We start from the raw sequence: 24,513 nt of genomic DNA on the forward strand, positions 1-24,513 counted from the left end.
TTGTAAATAAAGAGGAATTTTCAGAAAGTATAAAGGCTGCTCTTCAGCAACAAATACCCTACCTAAAACTCGCTTTTAGCTTATAATAGAAATTCTTATCGCTCAATTTTAGGATATGCAATGACATTCACTTTTATTTTGGCATGAAAATTACATTGTATTACATCTCATTGACTGTGAAATACTGAATGCAAGATAGAGATAAACCCCCGAATTATGACATCCTGGCTTTTGAGATAATTTTTCACAGTATAGGCGAAATTTTTTAATTTATTTTTCATTTGTTTATCTTTACCTCTTTATTACTACTCAAGTAGAATACGGCAGAACCTCAATTATCCAATGTGATTGGAAAGCCCTGCATCAGAAAATCAAATACAGTATCATGTTTATTTACGCAGAGCATAATTGATAGTGTTTCTTAACTCCTTTACCCCCTGTAATCCTCTTTGGACCATGTTTTCTTCTCACCACTTTCTTGGCCCCCCGTCTTTGCCTGGGTCTACAACCTCACCCAGCAGTGGAAATCATTTCTAAGTATACAAACTAATTTGTTTTTGAAAAAATTTAGTGCAAGCGAAAATTTTATAAACAAAGACTGTCATAGTGCCTGTGAAGACTCATGTCTCCAGAGTCCAGCGAGCTTCACCCTTGTGAAGGTTATACGCTGGGCGGTGATTCTAAGGTCGTACCAACCCCCCCCCCCCTGGCATGCAAAGTCACATTTGGGAGGGGGGCAGTATTTGGATGGAAGTAACAGCTTACAAGCTTACATATTTACACACTTTCGAAAATTATAGTGTGCCAGAATTATATCATGTAAGCCCTATGAAAATGTTAGACCCCCCCCCCCGGACTACGCCTAGATCAGCCCATACTTGTGAACCAGAGTCGGGCAAACGTACACAGAGAAAGCATATGGCATGCGCATCACATTTGTGATAAACCATACATAACATGTATCAAATTCTATTAGCTTTGCAAACTATACCATGATAATGCTCAGTGAAATCGAGAATGCGGCTCATTTGCAATACCTAAATCCTTGAATGTATCCAATTGCTGCAACATTTCATTGCTTAGTTGATAATTTTCAGCTAGTACCAGTACTTGATATATACATTTTTATATCATTGTTCGTCGCTTCTCTGAACAATGCTCTAAAAAAATAAGGTAAGGACACTCATGTGTGGCTTTTTTTAAAAATTTAATAGGTTATAATGAGAATAACAAAAAGCGTAGAGGTGGAAATAAATATAAGCATATTATTACATTGTTGACCGGTCATGAGTAAACTCGTACTTTCAAGCAGGATAAACCTGTAACCGTTCAACAGTGCTTTTATAAGTTGAGAAACCTCAGAAAACGAACTTCAGTAGACCACCACTGTGCCAACAAGTGGGGTAAAAACCTGGATGCTCGTGATGAGATCCCAGAATGATGACCACACAGTAGCACTAGAATATGCCAAGGGTGAAAATCCTGTAAAAAAGTATTATACTGTAAAAGCTGAGCCACGGCTTACGATTAAGCATTCCGTGAAAAAAAAAAATGTGCATCTGTCAATTCCTCAAACTTATGTGACAGAACATGAATAAGCTTGCACATGTTCATCAAGCACAATGCCCTAACATTGAACGGAAAAAAAATACAAATAAATTAAAAAATTTTATACAAATTTTTTATTCTATCTTCTGGCCATTTATCACACTTCTTATAAAATGTGTACTCATTGTACAAAAGAAACATCCAAATGGTTGACTGACTTCTTTTTTCCCCATCTAAGATAGTTATCCGGTGGCCCAGCCATTAGATACGTCGGAAGAGTTATGAAACCGTGGGTGCTTGACTTGTGTATGAATAAGTGTGTATGAACAGGGCCGCAACTAGATGCATGGTCACCCGGGGCAAGGGCACATTTTTACGCCCCTCTTGTAATGTTGAAGGAGAGATTTCAGAATGAAATTTGTGCCCCCTTGGGTACAGCCCCTGGGGGCATGAGACCTACCTGCTCTTTCCTAGTTGCAGCTCTGTGTATGAATGAAGGTTAACAGTTGAATTCATGTAAGATGGCAAAGAGTAAAATTCAGGTACTATGTAAGTAAAATACTTTCTTATCAAAGTTTTCTGAACACAAGATAATGCATAGATTCAATTCATTCCTGAGAAAGAACAAGACAAATTAATATTTAAAAACTAATTTTTTTAAAATGAGGAAGAGCGATTCAGAAAAAATATAATATATCACCTTTAATCGGAAAATCCATTGATTCAGCTGAATGCATTCTGTGATCTTATGTAGTCCTCACTTTTTCCGGCATGCCAAAAGTGGCCAAAGCCACAATATTCAAAAAACTGGCGCCCCTCGAGTTTTACGCCATGCCGGCCAATGCGTGGGAATACGTTAAGTTTATAAAAATTTTTAAGTAAAGTAATTTGATAGTTGTTCAAATCAGTGCTTGTGCAATCAGTTCCATTTAGCCCAGATCTTTACTTGAAAAGTGAAAAATACGTTGGTAGAGGAATGGGAAAAAAGCCAGAATGGGAAATGTCCACAAAAAGCCAAGTATTGTACTTAGTTTGAATCCTTTTACGAGAGTATACACACCTTTTCGTTTCCTCTTTTAACAAAGAAGCATTCAACAGTGGGCAGGACAAAAATTTTAAACCACACAAAAAATCTGATATCCCGCTATTTGTACAGGGGGAAGGAAAATGGTTAGAGCTTTTCAAAATAGTTTTGTGACAATTACCTGAACCCTTTTCAAGTCGATTTTCTCAACAGCCTAGAACTGTGAGTCTGTTAATGTTCCATTTGGGCTTGTCTACCTCCCAATTTTGTTTGGCAGAATATGTCACATTCATCCTATATACAGGTGTATTACATAACTCCTCTTGCTCCATTTTAATGACAAGTGAGTGATCCTAGAGGTATACTTCTAATTAGAAAAGTATCCAAATAACACGTAAAACTCAGATGTGTTATTCATGTTGCAAGGGGTTGTGGAGTAGTGTTTTTCAGTATGGAGATCGCATTCCAGTACAAAAAACTTGATGTTGCCATTTGATATTTTCAAAATTTTCTCACTGTAACCGTAACTGTTAGAGTGACACTGTTGTTTCCCATATCATTCTTGAGCGCATACCTCAAAATACCTTATGCCAAAATTTCATTCAGTTTCGGTGAATGGTATGATAGTTAGGGGCCCATATGTCGGGATAGTTTTTTTACAATCACCCCATATATATATATATAAAATGGGGGCATAATAAAAAAAATCCCCGAAATAATGAATTTTTCTATTTTAAAATAATTTTGAAAAAAGCATAGCACTATTTTTGTATCCTGTAAGATTGACTAGAGCCAAAGCAAAATGACAAATGACAGTAACAAAAAGAACTTTTGGACAAAAGTGTTCTAGCAACCACAAATAATTCTTTCTCTCTCCTCACAATATGTATTACATGCATTTTTAGAGTCTTCCACAGTCCAGTCTGCTAACTCTCTTCGTCACCAAACCTAGAATAGGCCTATATATCCAACTGCTTTGTTATGCAAACGGTTGTTTCACATATGCACAAAATGTGCAGCATTATTCTGAATGATGAATGTTAGTTACTGTCGAAGCCTATGAAGAGTAGTAAATACAAAATTATTTTTTTCCATCCAGACAGAAATTTTTAATGACTACTCTATTAGCTGAAGAAAAATATACCAAATGGTCCCCTAAATAACCTCAAAAATCATATTTCTCCTTTGACAAAATTATTAATTGCAATCTACTACATTTTTTACATTTGTCAATATACTAATGACTCCCTCCTCAATTATAATCAATTACATGAATTTTGTTGATAGGGAAAGTAGGACATTTCACCAAAAACAGGGAAAAGTAGGATACGTGGGAATGCTACAGTAGAGTACAAGGTGGCAACCCACTTATGCAAAAGATACACGTCCAACTCCTTTTCAAAAGTCACCAATGCATGACAACCTTGCTTTCATCATTCAGAGTAATAGATGAATTTTATACACTGTATAATAACAGCAAGTTTTTCCCGTTCACAGGAAATTAATGGATTTTCATTAACTTTTGAATTTAAATTCAAAATTCATATAGTATGTTTCAATTTTTATTATAAATACAACTACTTACTTCACAATACAGCCTCTTTAATAATCTACTTTGCACAGTTTTGGAACCTCTAGCAACTACAGCAGTGAAGAGATCACAAATTCTATACACAGTTTCAGGAACAACATCTAGGAGTTTGAAGCAACCCTCCAATAGATCATGAAGAATAAAGATAGTGATGAATTCAGATGGCATAGGATCTGTATTATTGATCCCAATTCCGAACCAGCTTTCAGGAGCAGGTTCAGATTTCTTCGATTCTGCTGAATTCTGTCAGAAGAAAAAATAATCCTGATAAAAAACTAATTATGCAAAATTCTTCATTATAATCTTTTACAGAACATTTTTATTCAAGTGAATATTTGAGAATATATGGAAGCTACAATAACTTGTCACAAAAAAAAGTTGAAAATATGTATTCTCCAAGGATATAGCCGTGGTAATGGTAAGGATGTGCTTCCAATTCACGTAAGTTTGCAATCTGACCAATATACGTAGATGCAATGTTGCAATATGCATCTTGATAAAAGTCCACACACTGATGCTGTTAAAGTGCAGAAATAATATGATTGCATAAAATAGATTATACCACTGACTAAATAAAGCATTGTCTACTTGTATATTGAATAAATATTTTTTTTTTCTTTCACCAAAGAAAACTCAATTGCTTCATGAGAATCCATGCATATTTTCAAGTCATTCTAATAGTTCTTATTAGTGTTTTGGTATCAGAATATTAATTATAATCCCCCCACATATAGCTGATTATTTTTCATAAATCACTTACTACTGTACAGTAGAACCTTGATTAACTGGAGGTAATGGTGAAAGTATTAAAAAAAAAAACTATTGAATATTAAGCTTAGTGGTGATATACAGTACGAGATGTGCTACTTCTTATGGAAAAAAAAAACCATATGTCTTTGCGGTAATGTAACAACTAGTACGCTGGTCTTTGTCCTTTAGGGTCAGCTAGTGTCTGCATTGGATTATAAGACCACCTGTCCCTAGCATGATGAAGTCACTGTTGCTGCTTCTTTGTGGGGGGGGGGGGGGGGGAGAGCCTGTGAGATGTAACACCACATCATTTAGATGCGTGATGCAATCCTCATTCATGAATTTGATACAGATAGAGCATAAGAATGTAGGTCAAGGTTAGAAAATGTGATAAGACTGAGAAATTTTGGTAATGTATATAACTTTAATTGAGGTACTTTACATGAAGAAAAATAATACACTGCTGGCCACCCAAATTGCAACACCAAGAAAGACAAGAGATATCGCAACAATATTCATTTTGTAGATAACATGTTGATCAAGCATCAAATGATTAAATTTATAGACTTCTGTGAAGTGTGGTTCCTGCCAAAATCAGTAGCCAGAGTAGCCGCCATTGTTGGAGATCACCGCTGCCACACGCCTCGGCATTGATTCAAAGAGACTTTGGATGTGTTCTTGGGGTACAGCAGACCAAGCAGCTTCCACGCATTGCCAAAGTTGATCTGGTGTGGCAGCTGGGGATGTAATCTGAGTCAATCGTTGAGCAACCATGGACCACATGTTTTCTATCTGCAAAAGATCCGGAGAGCGAGCTGGCCAGGGAAGCAATTCAATCTGGCGATTGACGAAGAACATTTGGACAATGCGTGCCACGTGTGGTCGCGCATTATCCTGTTGAAATATGGCTGTGGGCAAGCTCTGAAGGTAAGGAAGGACAACTGGCTCCATCACCTCGGAGATGTAACGCTGGCTTTTCAAAGTACCGGCAATGCATACTAGATGAGTGCGAGAGTGATATCCAATACCGCCCCATACCATAATACCCAGTGCAGGACCAGTGTGGTGGTGCATAACGCAGCTGTTCAGCATCCTCTCTCCACGGTGTCTCCAGACTCGAATCCGACGATCATGGTGTTGCAGACAGAAGCGTGACTCGTCAGTAAAGACAATTTCATTCCATTGTGCCGTCCACATCCTTCTTTCATCGCACCATTGGCGGCGGAGACCGTCTGTGGTTCTGCGTCAAGGGTAGACGAAGCAATGGACGTCTTGCGGACAGACCACTCTGCTGTAAACGGCGTCGAATGGTACGCGCAGACACTGGATGATGCGGTACAGACTGAATGTGCTGTGCTATGGTTCGTGATGTGGGTGAGCGATCCCTCACTGCCATACGCACAATACGCCTGTCATCACGTGAAGTGGTGCACTGAGGTGGATGCGATCGAACACGTCGGTCCGCCGTACCCTCCTGCATCTAACGACCACATATCCGCATTACAGTTGTTTGGTTTCGTCCAACACGACTACCGATTTCCCTGAAAGATAATCCACAATCTCGGTAGGCCACTATCCTTCCTCTTTCAAACTCGGATACTTGATCAAAAGATGATCGCTGTTTTCTACGAGGCATAATTGATCGTTTTTTTGAAAAAACCACAAGAAAAACACAATTGCCGTACTTCAAACCGTCGAAATCTCCAAGCCTTAAATAGCGCTTTGAAGTGGCGCCACAGGCGCGTGTGATGTGCGTCTGCGCTGAAATTCTAATCATTTGCATATCTCACCTCCGCTAATGCATGTTGTAAATTTCATATTATTTGCATGCTTCCTTCAGGGTGTTGCATTTACGGTGGCCAGCAGTGTATATAGGCCATCAAAAAATATAGCTGGCCACTTTTGCGAGCTTTTTTTTTTAAACAACCACTAATACCATCTTATACTATTTAAAGATATACCATACAGATGTTTCCCCAAGAATAGAAAATGTCATATGAATGAAATTTAAACTGATAATGAACCAGTGTAATATTTTTCAAAGAAAAAAAAGTATATTTAAGACACTTTTATGATTTAAAAAAAAAACCAGCTTAAACCAAACAACCCTGGTATATATAATAATTATGGTATATAGTATATAATAATAATTGAAATCTTTGAATAAAAATTTGTTAATGAGTTTTTATGCCAATACTCTTAAACAAGAACTATTTTTGAAAAATCTTAGCATGTTTAAGTTTTATGAAGCTAAAACTATTTTAAAATTTTTAGTTGCATCCACTCAACAGTAAATATTTTGGCTTTCTGAAATAATTTTATGAAACAAAATTCGTTTATACTATGGTACTCAAGTTTTTTTCAACAAACATGTATATTATAACCTGATTGGCTGGAGTAAGGACATTATCTCCCAATGACATTGCTATTGCTTGTAACATTTGATCCTCTTCTGTCATTTCCCAATCCAGACCCAAATTCTGCAAGAAAGAGTGAGAAAATATTAATTTAAGGATTTGATTCAGAATTTGTCAATAATCCAATAAATTAAATAAGAATCAATTAAAATTTTAAACCACCTCACCCAAACACCAAATACATAATACAAAAAACAATTTTTAAAAGTGCAGTGGAGATATTTTTTCTGGACAGATTCCCAAGATGAGCTAAACATTAACAAATAGACCTGCAGTACAAGACAATTGTAAGCTACAATTCTAAATTTGAGTGAAATCACAAGGAGCAAAGCAAAAAATAACAAAAATTTCAAGCTGTTTTATGACAGTGAAAAAAAAAACTTTGCCAAATATCAAAAATTTAAAAAAATATTCACATTATTTTATGTAAAAACAAAATATAGAATAGACAAAATTATGACACCTTGGTTTTTGAGGGAAAGTAAAAAAAAAAAAAAAAAAATGTAAACAAATTATATATAAATTTACTAAAATCAAAATAAATATTTTGCACAATCTCTTCTGTTGTTAATCAAAGCAAAGTACGATTTGGCATGAATTCAACCAAATCAATGAGAGTGTTACAAGAGACATTCCAAGCTTGTGATATGGCAACTTTTAGATGCGCAATGGAAGAAAGTTGCTTCCTACTTGTGTATACTCAGGGTACCAGATCTTGAATCATGCGAAATATGTGGTCGCAGAGGGAGCCGAATGAAAGGGTGAGGTGATTTTTTGGTTTCGTTTCAAGGATTGTATTGTATAGCAATATTTTCTCTAAAAATACTGCTATACAATACAACAATAAGGTCAGATCTTCGTGGAATGGCGATCGTGATATAACATTGGTGCAAAATGTGATGTACTGAGCTGAGAACGATAGAACACTGAACTCAACTAATCGACTGGTGCTAGTGCAACCACCACGATCGCTCCCTGCTTGGTAGGGTTTTTCTCCCAGGATCCCATACCCAAAATGCACCCTGGTATTTTCTGGGAATCTTGTCACCTTTCCCGGGATCCTGTAGCAAACAAGCCAATTATTGTTAACTGAACAGCTACTTTAACCAAAAATAATTTTTCGTCATCTTCAAAATATTTCAAGGCATACCAGGTACATTTTCAGGCTATTGATACTGCTATCACCTCTGAGAGAAACATACATTCATGAATATAGGCAGGTTACCAGTTAATAATTATGTATCCTTTGGATGTATTGTTACTTCAGGTGGTGATCCATTTCTATGGCACTTAGAAAGGGTTTTTTCAGGAAATAATAGGGAAAAACAATGCATGACTGAAAAAATTAGAAAGATGGGTAGATAGACTAAAAACTTACTCTAAATACACTATTGACAAAAGAGTGGGACAGAAACATCTGTGTGAATATATAAGAGAAATGCTACCGTGGGTTTTCAAAAATACTGAAAGAAATAGGAATATAGTTAAGGAAAGACATTCAAAGACAAATTGGTTTTTTTCTTGAGCACGACACTCTAAAATTTTTAAACAGCAGGACAAGACTCAATTGTCTCATGCCTTTGACTTTTACGAAGGAAGATGATCCTTGGCATAATTTAATCTTAGTAAGTGAAATTTTGTTAGTGGATTTATTTCTTTGGAAGATGTTGGCATCCAAAACCTTCAAGCCAGAAGTGCAGTCATGCTCCTCCCCATATCCTGGAGCAGGTACCTTTAACGGGTCCCTTTATAATGAATTTATAGCATGGAAAAAAAATGATGCGAATTGTCCTAGGCCAAGTGAGCCCACTCTTGTGGGGTGCATGTCCATAGGCTTTCTTTCTTTCAAACCGAGTACAACTCAGGTCTATCATCATCTACGGGGGATTTATTACCTAGTGAGTTGTGCCGGAAGTGTAACTGTGTGGTACCTGACAGTGTGAGTGCGTGTGTAGTGTTGTATGATTTTTTAGTGCTACCAGCTATATTTCCGAAGTGAAGTGAGTGATGTGTTATGATTGAATTACATTTGTAGTGCTTGTAGGTCTATTGCTCTGTGGCGAGACTTTTTAAAGGGGAGATTGGCTCACATTCGCGCCTTGAGGTTGGGAACCACAGAAAACCAACTTCAGCTGACCACCACAGTAGGGTTCGAACCCAGGACCTCACGACATTAGTCTCACTATGACCATTCGACCAACACAGTGGCATGTTCATAGGCTGGGATCTTTGGCAGGTTTCCAAGCCAGACATTTCACAAGCTCTTTGATAGTGAATTTATAGCATGTATATAAAGGAAGTTATGGCAATTGTCTCGGGCCAAAGGGCTAAAACCCTATCAGCCCCACCCTTATAAAGGCAGTGGGTACAGTAGAACCTCAATTATCAGAGCTAATGTAAGAGGGTCATGGATGACCTATAACCACAAATAATCTGCCAGAAATATGTATATATACACATGTGCAACATTGAAATAATCACAAAATAATTGGAATGATATACATATTCATGCATATTTTTATGCTTAAAATGATTTCAATGTATATGCTCATAGTATTCATGTCCAACAATCACAATGCAAGTAAAGAAAATAGGAAATAAAAATAAAACCCTATTTATATAAATTCACTTCATTAGCCAGACTAAGTTCGTTTCCACAGCCACAATTGTGGCATTTGCCCCACAGCCCTCACAATTTTCTCCCGTAAATTGAAACAATATCTACACTAATAAATTTAAAAAAATTCATCACAGGAGGAAGGAGGGTTCCTGCTTTTTCAGAGTCCCTTCTTTTTTTAATTACCAAATGATATAACCCTTCTCATTGGTGGTGTTATTACTACCCTCAACTTTGTTATCCAAGATTTTTTTCTGGCTGTTATATTTTCGTGAAGTTATTACATTTTTTAAACTCAATGATAAATGAACGGCAGAACTTTGCCACTGGACTTATCCCGTTGCCGAGATCTCTTCCAGCCCAGCTTCGTGGCAGAGTCTGGAACACTGTTTTTTTTTTCTTTTTTGACACAAAATAAAAACATTTTTACAATATATTTTCCCCGGACAATTGGGTACTGTTGCGATTAATAAATTTTGTGGTGATTACAGATGAGATGGAATTGGGAGTTGGAGAAAATATTCAGGGTTTAGTTAAGAGGGATGAATGTACACATATTAGGATAAAGGTATGTTTTAAAAACAATTGAAGGTCCCTCCCCCCAATGCACCTCATCTGTTACATTTTTACTCAGTAAATTCACTTCCCAGATAACTGAAGTTCTACTGTACTCCGGCAAACATAGATGAAAAAAAAATTCTCAAACCAAAAAAACTTGAAAAGAACAAAATTCAAACAAAAATTCTTATTGTGATTTATATCAACAAAATATTATTTCTAGAGCTCTTTCAAGTCGAAGTTTCTCAAACATATTTATCGCACCGCCCCATTCTCGGGTTTTGTTCTCATCCCCCTCCCCATCATTTCAGACATTCCAGAAGATCCCATATTATATCTGAGGCTTCTGTTTTTTCCATGTCCCATTTCATCATCCCCCTCAAAGGGCGATATTGCCTACTTTGTAGGCAACTTTATTATATATAATAAGTTGCTCCAGCAAAAGTTTTACATACCATTTTGAGTTAATTCTTGAGGGCAGGAAAACTAAACTAGTCTTTCCTTGGACAGAAAATTTTCTTTTTTTTGCGATTTCGTTTTGAAAAAGCAATAGCTTCTTGTCCTAAACTGACACTATATAGGTAATAGGGCAGCTAAGTACAGCAAAATTATAACTTATTACCAAACACAAAATTTGCCCTTCTCTCAGTAGATCAGTTCCAAAAAAGAGTTAGGTTTATATTATGGATCCAGAAATTTCATTCAAGGAATAGGGGAGGGGGGAAATCAGAGCCCAAAAATGATCATAGACCTTCAAAAATTCTTTGTATACTTCAGATCCACAGCCAGATCTCTAGATGCTTGTTATTTGAACCATAGCCAGCCTGGCTAACTCAACATAATCCTATCTCGAGTGAGAAAAGAAAAAAAGATTTCTAAACAGAAATTAATGACATAGTTCAGGGTCGGCTATCTTCTCACTGTTCAAAAGTAAAAAAAAAGCGCAGCTGTAGTGTCACGGGCCACATCAGGGACAACACTGGTGTATAAACAGCAAAAATACAATAACCTAGAAAACTCTGATCTGGGCCACCATAGATAACATGGTAAAAAACGGGTAATTCAGTCATTAAAATTTCATCCTGGATGCGACCTCTTAATAAACTGATACATACCCATTGTTTTTCTGGTTCCCAGCTAGTACATTCAATACACTAAAAATTACTGTTTCTTTAGCAAATTAGCCCATCCGATTACATCCATAGTTTGAATTTTATAGAGAAAACATTTTTTCTACACACATTTTTACAAAATTATTTTTATCCTTATTCCTGATTTGACAACTGTAGGGGACACACGTTTCAGTTTTATGAACATAATAAATTAACTAGTTTATAAAACTGATAGCCTTACAAGAGCAGTTGATTGCCCAGATGCAGCTGATGTACTTGATGAATTTAGTAAATAATCGGTAGCTTGTTCCAAGCTGGTGGTATGAAGTAGGGCTTCCACTGCTAAGGAACGGGAAAACCCCATATCAACTAATTGTGTCAAATGCTCTTGATTTACTGCTTCTTCCCCATCCAGTCTCCTACTTCTTGGTGTAGCTCGATTTCCAGAAGCAGCAGTAGTCATAGAAACTGTTGCTGTTGTTGAGCTTTTCGAATCTTCAGCTTTCTTTAGTTTTTCCTAAATCAATTAATAATTAGCTTTTTATTCACATATTTCATAACATAAAAACATCATTTTGACACAGAATCATCATTACCTATTGAAATTAATTGAAAAAATCCAGCGAATATATTCCCTATAAATCATTACAAAACTAGACCACAAATTCAATTAATGTTATTTTCTTATTACAAGCTGATAATTGAAAGCAATGGGATATTTTCTGGATATTATGCTGAGGTGAACTTGGGCAGAAAAGACATCTAGTCTCCAATGGGAATTAAACCCAGATCCTCTAGTAAACCTAACAATACAGAAAATTACTAATTTGTTGAGAAAAAAAAAGTTGTCTAACTAAAAACACCAAATCAACCTTCATTAACAAAAAAAATAAATTTTTATTTTATGTCTAAGGGGCCGTTCAAGTATTACGTAAGCAAACTTTTAACCATTTTTGACCCCCTCTACCCCCTTGTCAGCAAAATTTTGTCATCAGCTCTGCCCCTCTGAATCCTAACACATATTGGTGGGATCAGAGACATACATGGTGGCATAGTAAGGCTCTCTCATGCCCCACCCCCTCAAAAATTTATATTTTTAATGCGAAAATTTTTTTTTTTTTATTTGAAATTTCAGAAGAGAATACCTTTATATGTTATTATAATCAATTTCTGTTAATTTCCATGTTATTTGAAGGCTATGAACTCAAAATCTATCTTTATTTCATTGTGACCCACCCTCTAAGCCATATAATGATAAATCGCATAAAGGCCCTTGGACCAAATACGGCCCTGGGGGTTATCTGATGCAGCCTGCCCTCCTCAAACCTAATTTTTTAAAACTGAATTGAACGGCACATTTTCAGATCGCTCAAGTGTCCCGTGGTACAATTCCAGAACATTTAAGCGGCCCATGCCACATTTTGGCAATTCCAAGTTCCTCGGATACTTTCATCTGAGTACGCCCACATTCCAGGCAGCCGATAATTCTACCATGTAAAAAATCATCCACATGCATCCTCTGTGTCATAACTATCCGCTTATGACACTGAGCGCCTTACAGACCTCTTGTGAACAATTTTACTTCTTTGCCACCATTTCTTATATACCCCCCCTCTTACACTCTCGTCATTGTGATGTACTATCAGCATCATCGTGTGGCTTCCAGAAATTTGCATATCATTCTTGCAGATGTGTGCGATAATTCTACAGGTGAAATTTTTACTTCAGATTTTGATTTCCGTGTGATTCTGAATTATCCTTAATGTATGGACATGTGTATTTAATATTGACGTCACATTTATACTTTTATTTTAATAAATTATAATTTTCATCTTATTAATCTTACTCTACTTTTCACAAGGGCGGATATAAAAGGTTAAAAGCTAGATAATTCGCCTCGAAAGGGAAAACCATTAGACACTTTGTGCTATGTAAGATAAACCTTGAAGCAACCTATTACACTACTTTACCAAACACCAACTCTGGCCATATTGCTATATCACAATTTACTGCCATTAATGAAATGGGTTGGAAATGAAGGCGTTGTCTATTGGTGGTCTCCAAGTTCATTAGGGAAAATATTTTACCTATATTCCTCCCTCGCATTCGACAACAACCTTCACGGTGGTAGACGAGCATCTTACCACCACGCCACTTGGGCGCAACCGATTAACAATGGAATTAACAGGAATTTTTGCCTGTTGAATCCTTTCGCCAATGCAAAGATATGTGATATTATATCATTTGTCAATTATGACACTAACCATATTAGAGGATTAGAAAAGTTTCTCTCACTGACTCTGCCGAGAGATGTATCAAACTTGTTTAGAGGCCTCAACTAAAGCACGTAGACATGAAGCTAGAGATGTACATCAGATCTATGCTATTATCAAGATCAGTTATGTCAGATTTCTCTCATGTAACTTTTCGTGACTAGTTTTGAAATTTACATTATGTAAATTACACACACATACACATGCATACTTTGGGTAGGGTGGGGGTGGAATTCAACGTGCAACTACTTGCCTGTGATAAAGTCTGAGTTGTTTTCTGACGACACAGGCAAAAAGCTGAACAATAAAACTTGCAAAAGTTTGGATAATTCACGTTTTTTGAACACGTTGCTTGACAATAAACAATGAAATATTAATGATGTTTTAATTCAATTTACTCTAATGAACCATAAAAAACTAGAGGGTTGATTGTAGAATTTTAACTGATATTAAAAATTTAAGAACAATGTTTGATTTCAATTTCCATAAACCTCAAGAACGATGTGCAACAGGAAGATAACCCATTTTCACATTTTTTACGTCATTTTTCTTCTTATTAAAAAGGTGGCAACTTTTCCGCACTATAGTGATTTGAAAATAACTTTTTTCAACTCACCCTAGTGTGCACCTTAATTTTTTGTGTTTGTCTGGTCAGAATACTTTTCTGCTCCATATGAATATGGAAGTTGAAAATTTAATAACAAATGTTATACACAATGAAAACCTTTTATGCGACAAGAAGGGTAAATGGTACTATTCTCCTGACATGAAGTAAAACTGAAGAAAACAAATTTATGCCACAGAGATGAAAAATCAAACGACTAACCTTGATCATGCCCTCGCCCTTCAGTATGTGAGACAAAATTGTTAGCATGGATTCTGCCATTCTTTCTCCATATGTAGGTAAAGGTTGCTTTTCCCATAAGTACAATATACTGTGAAAAGCTCTCTGTAAGACATGGTAAATATATAAATTTTTATTTTAAAGAGCAGCTGTAGAGCAATTAAATTGAAATAATTTTAAATACACATAAGAATAATTTTTTTCTACTGCTTTACTGAACTATCATAGATAAAAAGTAACATTTGTAAAATTATAGATGAACAAATTATCATTGCAAACAAACCAAAATTGTATTGCTAATTACTGCATTAACTGGCGTAAATATTAACATAAATTCTATTCCTTATTTCCAAAGGGGAAAAATAATCATGAAATTATAACTTAAAGAAGTGATCAATTCTTTGACAGATGATTTGACAGAAATCACTGAATCTCATAAAATTATTTTCTAAGTTCAAAGAAATAGATTAACTTTCCCCATATAGGCATTACCCTTATGAAAACTGTTTCAAAAAAAAAAAAAAACTAACAGAGGCATTGTCAATTTGATCAAATAATACTAACAAAAACTAAAAAGCTATGGTGCAAAATCTACAGGTGTCTTGCTTTATGACTATCGCACATTGCATTGAAAATACATCAATGCACATTTGAAAAATATAATGCAAGTTGATTTATTTTCTGTCATAGAATAATGCAATGTTCAATCTTCATCTGTAACAATACACATTTAAATTTAATACTACACTGACAATAATAATGTTTAGCTGATTTTAAACAGCCGAGTAAGCCTAATCTATAAAGCCAACTATCCATTCAAGCTTGAGCCTGTCAAGCTAGTTGTTATAGCACTTAAATTTTTATAAAAGCAGCTACTGTAAGTGGATATACTAACATACTTCACTTACTTTGTGTGTTAAAATAAGATACTGAACAGGATCAAAAGCGACAGATGGTGGTATAGGTGGTTGGGTTTTAGAAGGCAAAGTATGAGGCGATTCTAATACAGTTTTAGGATTGGCCATCTTTTCTAACAGCATCAGCCAAGCATCCAGAAACTCGGCTGTACCTTCTGCAATTTGGGAAGAAAAATGAGTAAATGCAAAACATTCAATTGATGTCAAGAAAACAATTCAGAAGTTGAAATAAATATATGACATCCCTCACCTTTACATCAGATATTAACTAAACAGTGAGATGGATAAATATATTTACAAGTATACAGTCAGACTTGCCTAAAAAAGACTTAAAGCCTTGATGATATTTATAAATGTTTATTGATAAAAAAAAAGTAACATTCCATACACAAATTATTAAAAAGAAGCATGTCTCAGATAATGATTGTAAAGTGGATACATAGATCTCAGGTATACTAACTATTTTTTGAAATGAGAGGGTAAAGTCAGAGTGGTGGAAGTGGATTAATCCTCATTTTGAGAAAAAGGTTTTACTAGAATTGTCATCGGTCCCAATAATAAAAATTTTGTGATTTCACAATTTAGAGACAAACTATTGAAGCTGAGACCTGGTACATTTTTTTTCTTTCGAAAGCTTAATACTACAAGATTGCATTTCTAGACTTTAGTCACATTTTCAACAAATCTAACTTTACACCACTTTGACTTTAACACTAGAATGACGAAGGCAATCAAATTGACTGCAAAGATATTTCAACATGCAATTTACACCCAAATGATTCATCTCAAATTGTTGAAATTTCATGAATTTTTTCTTATCTTGGTGAGGCTCTTAAACTCCCAAAATATAAATGTTCCAGTTTCTTAGTTTAGTGGTAAAATGAAATTCTACCTAAAACGACAGTAGCTGTCATTTTGACTGCTACAGAGATATTTCACTAATATGATTGCAAAAATAATGAAATGGACAATATTTTTATGTGAACATTAATTTGAAGGAACAGAAGATATTCTGTCATGATTGATTGAAAGTATATGAAAAAATTGAAACATAAGCTGATGTTATGTATTTTTATAATTCAGTCATGTTTAGTAAAAGAAAAACTGCATTTGTCGCATGAGTAAATAAATACCTGGTAACTCTGGATGCTCTAAACCATCCTGAAGGCGAACTTTCCTGCCACAACTCAAAGCCCAATAAAATGCCCTATGGTTAAAAAAATTCAAAATTGACATAAATTTGCTCTCTTGACTACCACTGCATTCTTTCTTAACACATTTTCAAAAACAAAAGCTTTGGATAATAGTCATTTTGCACTAATTTTATGTATTGCACAGTCTGAACAACTATGTCAAAAAACAATCATAATCTGCTTACATCCAAGCAAAAATTGATACATGAATGTCTTAGAATAATGAAGATTGATAAATGATACAATAAACAGAACAACGATTATTTAAATAAAAAGGAGGTATTAGACAATGTTTTTTACATAATATTTTGTTGAAAGTTGTATGAAACACCAAAATATTACATAAAAAACACCATTCCTTTGCTGCTTTTGTTATGTTAAATATATTTCCCAATTTAATATAACAAAGTAACCTAGGAGTTTTGTGTGAATGTACAAAAACATGTTTTTCCTTGACATCTTTTTCTCTATTGAGCATCTTTGAGTGTCATATATTAAAATATATTAGTTGAAAACAGGATATGATAATTGTTTTGACTAATGATAAACCATTGTTCCATTGGTTTTTTTACTACTACTAATCATCTAGCACTTTAATACAACATTTAAAATATTTAACAATTAAAATATCCTATTTAGTTTAAAAATAATTTTTTTTCTATCGCTACATTTTACTCACTCAAAAAAAGCATCTTGCCCTCCACATGCTAGAAACATTTGGAGCATCAGATGGTAAGGATGTTTTCGCTCATCAAACAGCATTGGTGATGTAAAACCGATCGAACAAACATAAAATGTAAGCCTAAAAAGTAAGTTTAATTAAATTTCAAGCATCGACAGAGAATAAAATTATATTTCACATGATTTTCAGCATTTTTTTGGGAAAAGTCTATGCTTTTGCCTCCCATTTTATTCATGAAATGACATTTAGCAAATGAAAAAAAAAATATATCAGGCTACATTCAATCTTTCTGTATCAGAAAAAAAGATTAGTAAAATCTGGATTACCTTTTATTTTACTTTACACAAACAAGAAAATTAAAAGAAAAAGACTTATTCAGCAAAAATTCTGTATTATGAATAAATTTGTTTGGAGTGTTTTGCAAGATGAGCAAAAAAAATCAACATTTGACTTCATATACGAGCAACATTTTACAGTACTACTAATGAATGAGTTGCACCCTAACCCACTTCTAAAAATATACAGGAAAATGAGAGTAAACTGGATGCTGCAAATCCTGCCAGTACTTACTGGTAGGGAAGACTCCAGCAAACCCTGAATCAAGCACCAGCGTTTAGCAGTTCGAAAAAGGTGACTTTTAACTTGCCTCTCGGTCTCGCCATGTGTATAATATAAGTCATACACCACGAGATGACCCTAAGAGGAATAAACAGTACCAGTAATATAGGAGGTCTTGTTTGACTTCTTTTGGTTTCCCTCTCTGGGATCTATGGCACTTCATTCAGATGCCACCAACTACAGAAGTGGAATACATAAGCTAATTTATGTCAAATTTTTCTGAACAATGTTTAACAACTTGGTGGTTGGTGACCTCAAGGAAGTGTCTTTGACACCATACTTTTTTTTTTTTTTTATCGATAAACTCGATCAAGGTATTAATGGTATTGCTAGCAAATTCGCAGATGACGTGAAGTTAATGGGGGTAATCGGTAATCAAAGCGATAGGGAGTTGCTCCAGACCAACTTAAACGGGATTGCAGCATGAGCAAATGAATGGAGCGTCTTTTAGCATTGACAAGAGCATGGTTGCTCATTTCGGTTCGAACAACCCACGGTCCTTTTACAAGTTGAATGGTGTTACTATCCCGGGAGCAACTAAGATTGTCAATTTGGGAATTCTCATTGACGAGCAGCTTACGTTTTCTGAACATTGTTCAGCAGTGGTAAAAGTGAATGGAATTCTTGGTTCCATTTTCAAAGGCGTCTCTTCGCGTTCTTCTAAAGTCATTCTTCCGCTTTTTCGAGGCTTAGTTTGTCTTGGACTGGAGTACGCTGTGAGGTTTGGGAGACCATACCTACAGAGGGTCATAGACTTGGTTGAAGGGGTGCAGAGATGAGTTACTCGTGCCCTTATTGGCACACGGGACTTGAGTTATGAAGCGAGACTTCATTTTTTGATTATGTTTTTAATGGATGAACACAGGTGTCGGGGAGATATGATCAAATTGTTCAAAATTTTGAACAGGGGGATGGATAGGATGGACCATGAATTTTTAGTACACCGTCAATCCACTGCTTTGACAAGGTGACACCAGTATAGATTGGTAAAAGACAATGCGAGGTTATGGTGTGTCAGGGAATTTTTCTCTAATAGGGTTGTTAATAAGAATAGCATACCCCCGGAAGTAGTAAATTGTAAAACAATTAACACATTTAAAAAGAAATACGATAACATGTTGGGATAAATTGAGAAGTTATCCATACTTACATAATTAGAATACTTATGGTTGTCTTATTCTATATAAGACAACCATAAGTATTCTTATGGGCATTGTATAATATCTCATGTATATTAAATTATGAGAACAAACTTTCTGCGCGGGTGACCCTTAAATCATCCGAAAATAAAGGAAAAAAGCGTCAAGTTTTGAACACTGGCTTTTTGTGACACTTGCTTGATGTTTTTCTGATTCCACATGGGTGATGATGTCAGTCTTTCCACCATTATAGCCTCTATCCACCACGACTGATGTTTATGTCCTTAACACAACGTGTACAAAAAGAAAAATTCCGCCTTTTTCTGGAACGTTTAATGAAAGGAAATTCATCAGAGAGAATAAGTATCTTTAAAATTAGTTAAATATTTGTTTGCTTATCAGTATTAATGTTTTGTTATCACACGTATATAACTTCAACAAAAGAGGAATTTAAACCACATGAGCGTCACTATAATCTTCAATTATTATCCAGGACTATTGGCTGCTAAGCTATTTCCCTGCACGATAAGACAAACAACTTTCTTGTTACCATCAGGTGGTCCTTAAAAAAGGAATTTCCCACTATTCTTCCATTTACGATGTGTGATGCCATTTCGAAAGGGGAAAAAGAAAGAGGCAAAAAACTTTTTTGCCCCACAAGAAATTCAAGAATTTTTTTCAGATGCGGGAATTCTTTTTAAATGAAGCAAGAAATTTTTAGGAGCAATTAGGGATTTTTTGTGATTATCGTAAAAATTCAAAAAGATTTAAGAACTTTTCTGGAGATAGAGTGATGAAGCTAAAATTTGGGAGACTTGGCAGCTATGAATAAATCTAAGCCAATTATAGTACGATTCTCATCGGAGCAATCCAGAATTCAATGGATAAGCAGAGGTAGAAAATCTGCATGCTGAAAACAGACCCAAACTTCAGCTCATAACAGATATATATAAATGAACTTTTTACTTGTGGCTCTCAAGAAATTGTTTTACTGTGCAAGACAATTCAAAGTGAAAATCAACTATACTTTTGCCTGAGTGATACAAGTTTGGAACTAGGATTTTTTGAGTCATTTACAAATTTAGGACAATGAAAGCGATGCTTCTGGACAATCGGAACAATCTACACTATTGCAAGGTAATGAATGATAATTCAGATACATGTTTTCTATTGATATATTTTCCCTGTAGAACTTAAAAACTATGCGTTTAATAATACATTGAATTTGTCTATGTTTATGCATGATGCCTTTTTTCTATACTATATTTTGAACATACTAAAAATTTTTTGGAAAAATATATTTTTTTTTATTGTTGTCAACTGATCAAACGTTGAATATTGATTAATTTGATGATGTTGATCCAACAAATAGATTTCCAAACAGACAAATTTTTCCAAATATAGAAATATGAAGGTAATGGTAGTGAGATGTTATTACATTTTTAAATTTAAATATTAGAAGTATCCAAAAAAATTAATGAATTCCTGGTATTTTTAATATCGCTTGAAGAAATTAATGCAATTTGCCTCAGAAATTTGGTTTCAAGATGAAATATCAGCATATAACAAATGATTATGATTGTTTTGCCGAGTATGAGTGTTTTGTCGAATTTAGGGATCAAAAGATCTGGAGGTGTTTTTACGTTTATTAGCAACAAACTCTGGGCTATCAAAAAATCATTGAAATTCAATACAGCAGAATCCATAAATTATATTGATAATATAAAACTAGATATCCTGTTGATCTATAGATCACATCTGTATACTATAAATGATTTCATCACAGAGTTAAATATCTTCCTCATAAAAAATAAAAAAAGCATGTTACTATATAATTGGAGACTAATAAATATAATATATTATAATAAGAATAATATATAATAATATAAGCCAATAGCACTAATATAAATATACTAGCCAATAGCACTTATATTAATTACTACAAAGATACAATGTGCATAAATGAATTATAAATCCGTTAATTAATCAAATCACCAGAGAATCTGTAGTTGGTTGTACAGATCATGTATAGTATAGAACAAAAATGCATATCAAAAATTTATTGTGTACAATACTAAAATAACTGATCATTTCCCAATACTAGGGTACACCAATAAAAAAAATTGAAATAAATATACCCTGAAAAATTAATAACAATCAAAATAAATTAAAGAATTTCTGAGAAATTTATCGTAAATATAGACTTTAATAATATATATGAGGAAAATGATTATAATAAATATAAAAGTTTTTATGTAAATGATTATAAAAAAGTTTTATTATATTACTTTGTTTTTCCGATTCCTATAGGTTTCTATTCAAAGTGCAAAAATGAAAAAATTGGATAAATAAACACTTAATACACAAAATTAATACCAAAGAGAAATTATACAGCAAAGAAAAAATATCCCCATGTTAAAGATTATGACAAAGTTCTGAAACAAGAGAATAAAATAACTAAAAATGAGTACTACAGGAAAAAAAAATTTAAATTGTAATAATGATATTCATAAACAATGGGAGTTCACATAAACAAAATAAGAAATAAAAAAATTTATCTTGCTAGATACCACAAATTGTAAACAAATGACTGAAAATTTTAATGCGGATTTTATAAATCAAAATTTAGATAAAAAGCAGTCCAATGTAGGAGGTTCTTTAAACTTGAAAATAATGCATCGATATCTTCAATGATAACCGACATTGGAAATAATGATTTACACTAAATAATCTCCAAACTGAATGAACATAAAGCGACAGGATATTATGGCATTACAGCAAAAATGATCAAAATTGTAACCAAATACCATAATAATCTGTTATTTAATTTATTAATACATCGCTAATTGAAAACTTTTTTTTATCCAGAACTTGAAGTAGCTACTGTACCAGATTTTAAAATAAGAACAAACCTTTCATCTAACTATAGACTAATCTCAGTACTCCCAACTTTTTAAAACTAGTTGAAAAAACTATGAAAATAAAATTAATTATTTAAAACAGACTATTTCGCTGAGAATCAATATGGATTTCAAATAGGAGAAAGCACCGAAATGGCAATTGCAAAAGTTAATCAATATCTAAATCAGTTTCAACAAATTTCTTTATATCAGTTTTTATTGATTTGAAAAGAGCTCTTGATAATGTAGATTTAACTCTACTATTGAATAAATTAGAGAAAATTGGAATTCGTGGGGAGTTTTTGCTATGGTTCGAGATGTATTGCAATGGACGAACACAGACGATTAGTACAATGAACGAAAATAGCAATCATCTTGAAATAAGAAAAAAAATACCTGAGGGAACAGAAATGAAACAGACTTTTTCTAATCTAAATTGATTTATGCTGTTTAAAATTGCATGGTAAGATTGTGTGTTTTACAGATATTGTTTTGTATGTCAAAGATAAAAATATTTCCCATTTGATTACTAAAGCTGACGATGACTTTGAACAGATTAACATGTGGCTAAGAAAAAACAAATTACAAATACAAAAACAACGCCAAAACAGAGAAAATGCCCAACGAGATGGCTGAGAAATCGTAGGCCCAAATTGCTCCCAAACATTGAAAAGACAAAATTCATGTGTGTAAAAACTAGAGATATAAAACCTGAAACCACAATATCAATAAAGTTACAGTTGCAAATATCCTTCCCAAAGCTGTTCTTGCAATTATATAGCAAAAGAGTAAGAATATACATATTTAGGTGTTATTATACAAGACAATTTGAAATGGAATAGTCATAATATTTGTATTAAAATTAGGAAACAAATAGCAGTATTATAGATTGAGGAAACATCATAAGTCCGAAACTCAGTCTTCCATGCATGGATCCAGTCAAAAGTAAATTACGCAACAACAGTATGGGGAGATGCTCACCACAATATCAAAAATTTAAATAAAATATTGCATTTTATGCGATTGTAAATATTAACATTTAATAGTTCAAACCTACTTAATTCAGATGTTTTAATACTTGAACTGAGGCAAGTCTATGTGTATAAATTAATCATTTTCATGGTAACGAATATTACAGCAGTATGTGTTCCACAATGACCACCACCACAGTGGATAACACATTACAGGGGAGTCACAAATCCAGCAACGGCAGAGTGCAGCAGGTCGACATACGTGGTTTACAATGGTGAACTGGTTGTGGATTACAAGCCTAAGTTCTTATATGTGTCTCATTTGCGTATTTCCACTGAAGTTGCTTGTACCAATGCCACCTATCGGGTTTTTCCTGTCTTAAAAAAATTCCTGTGACCTAGCGATGCTAACCTTGCAAACCTTTTATTTCAGTTATTTTTATGGTTTTTATTCATCTTTTTAGTTTCTAGAGACTATTTGCCTATCCTGTACTTAATAAACATCTCAAGGAAGCAATTTTTACATTTGCAAATTCTATCTCAAATTTCGAAACATTCATTGACGGTATAAAATAAGTGCTCAAGACAAGCTTTGAATGAAACTAAAAAATGAAAAGGAAAAAAATCTGAAATGTATTTCGTGTTACATGTATTATAATTACTGTTGCTTTCTGATTATGGAAAAAATTTATTAAGCTCTAGGACAGACCAATTGGGACGCAAAAAGCTGCAGAGTATGTTTTCTTTTGTTTTGGTCTATTGTCTTATTTTGTAAATTTTTTGTATTTGTTTGTTATTTTGCAATTCAAATTATATATATATATATATATATATATATATATATATATATATATATATATATATATATATATATATATATATATATATATATATATATTTGTGTGTGTACACACACTTTAATCTTACCTAAATTTTGGAACTGGTGGTGATGGAGGTGGTTCCCATGACAAACCTGTAGCAAGCAATCTTGTTAATGCATTAGCCACAGCCCTTGCAGCAGGTGAAGGTGCAGTAGGAGAAGGTGGTATCTGCTGTCCCCGGCGCTGACGTACCGGTGATCCAACACACAGCTAGTTTCAAGAATGAACTATATCAGTATTCCTACACTGGTAATCAACAGTGACCATAACAACTGGCTTAATTAAGGAACATGATTCTATGTGTTAATTGGAAAGCAAGTCCCAGAATGTGAATTACCCGTTCTCTTTTAAGTCAAATATTTATATACATATACAGTCAAATCCGGTTTTAACGAATACCATTATAGCGGAAAGAATCTCATTTTGATGAACACTTTTTTAATCCCCTATTCAAGTTTGCATAGGAATCATGCAAAGA

The 24,513-nt window shown here is 34.1% G+C and overlaps 1 protein-coding gene across 9 annotated transcripts in view; it reads right to left on the minus strand.

Annotated features, from left to right (window-relative positions):
• The window catches only part of HUWE1 (HECT, UBA and WWE domain containing E3 ubiquitin protein ligase 1), a 564,154-nt gene that overhangs the window by 336,941 nt on the left and 202,700 nt on the right, over positions 1–24,513 (minus strand). For all 9 annotated transcript variants that reach the window (XM_089233267.1, XM_089233272.1, XM_089233273.1 and 6 more), the window contains exons 29-36: positions 24,082–24,245; positions 17,524–17,646; positions 16,785–16,858; positions 15,643–15,806; positions 14,717–14,839; positions 11,859–12,134; positions 7,298–7,393; positions 4,158–4,406 (exon numbers count right to left, since the gene is read on the minus strand). In XM_089233267.1, the coding sequence (XP_089089393.1) occupies positions 4,158–4,406; positions 7,298–7,393; positions 11,859–12,134; positions 14,717–14,839; positions 15,643–15,806; positions 16,785–16,858; positions 17,524–17,646; positions 24,082–24,245 (1,269 nt within the window). The remainder of the gene's footprint in view (positions 1–4,157; positions 4,407–7,297; positions 7,394–11,858; positions 12,135–14,716; positions 14,840–15,642; positions 15,807–16,784; positions 16,859–17,523; positions 17,647–24,081; positions 24,246–24,513) is intronic.

Source organism: Pholcus phalangioides, unplaced genomic scaffold (assembly GCF_987345545.1).
Source record: "Pholcus phalangioides strain wild (caught in Gottingen) unplaced genomic scaffold, Ppha-v1.0 ptg000007l_1, whole genome shotgun sequence".
In the NCBI taxonomy this organism is placed as follows: domain Eukaryota; kingdom Metazoa; phylum Arthropoda; class Arachnida; order Araneae; family Pholcidae; genus Pholcus; species Pholcus phalangioides.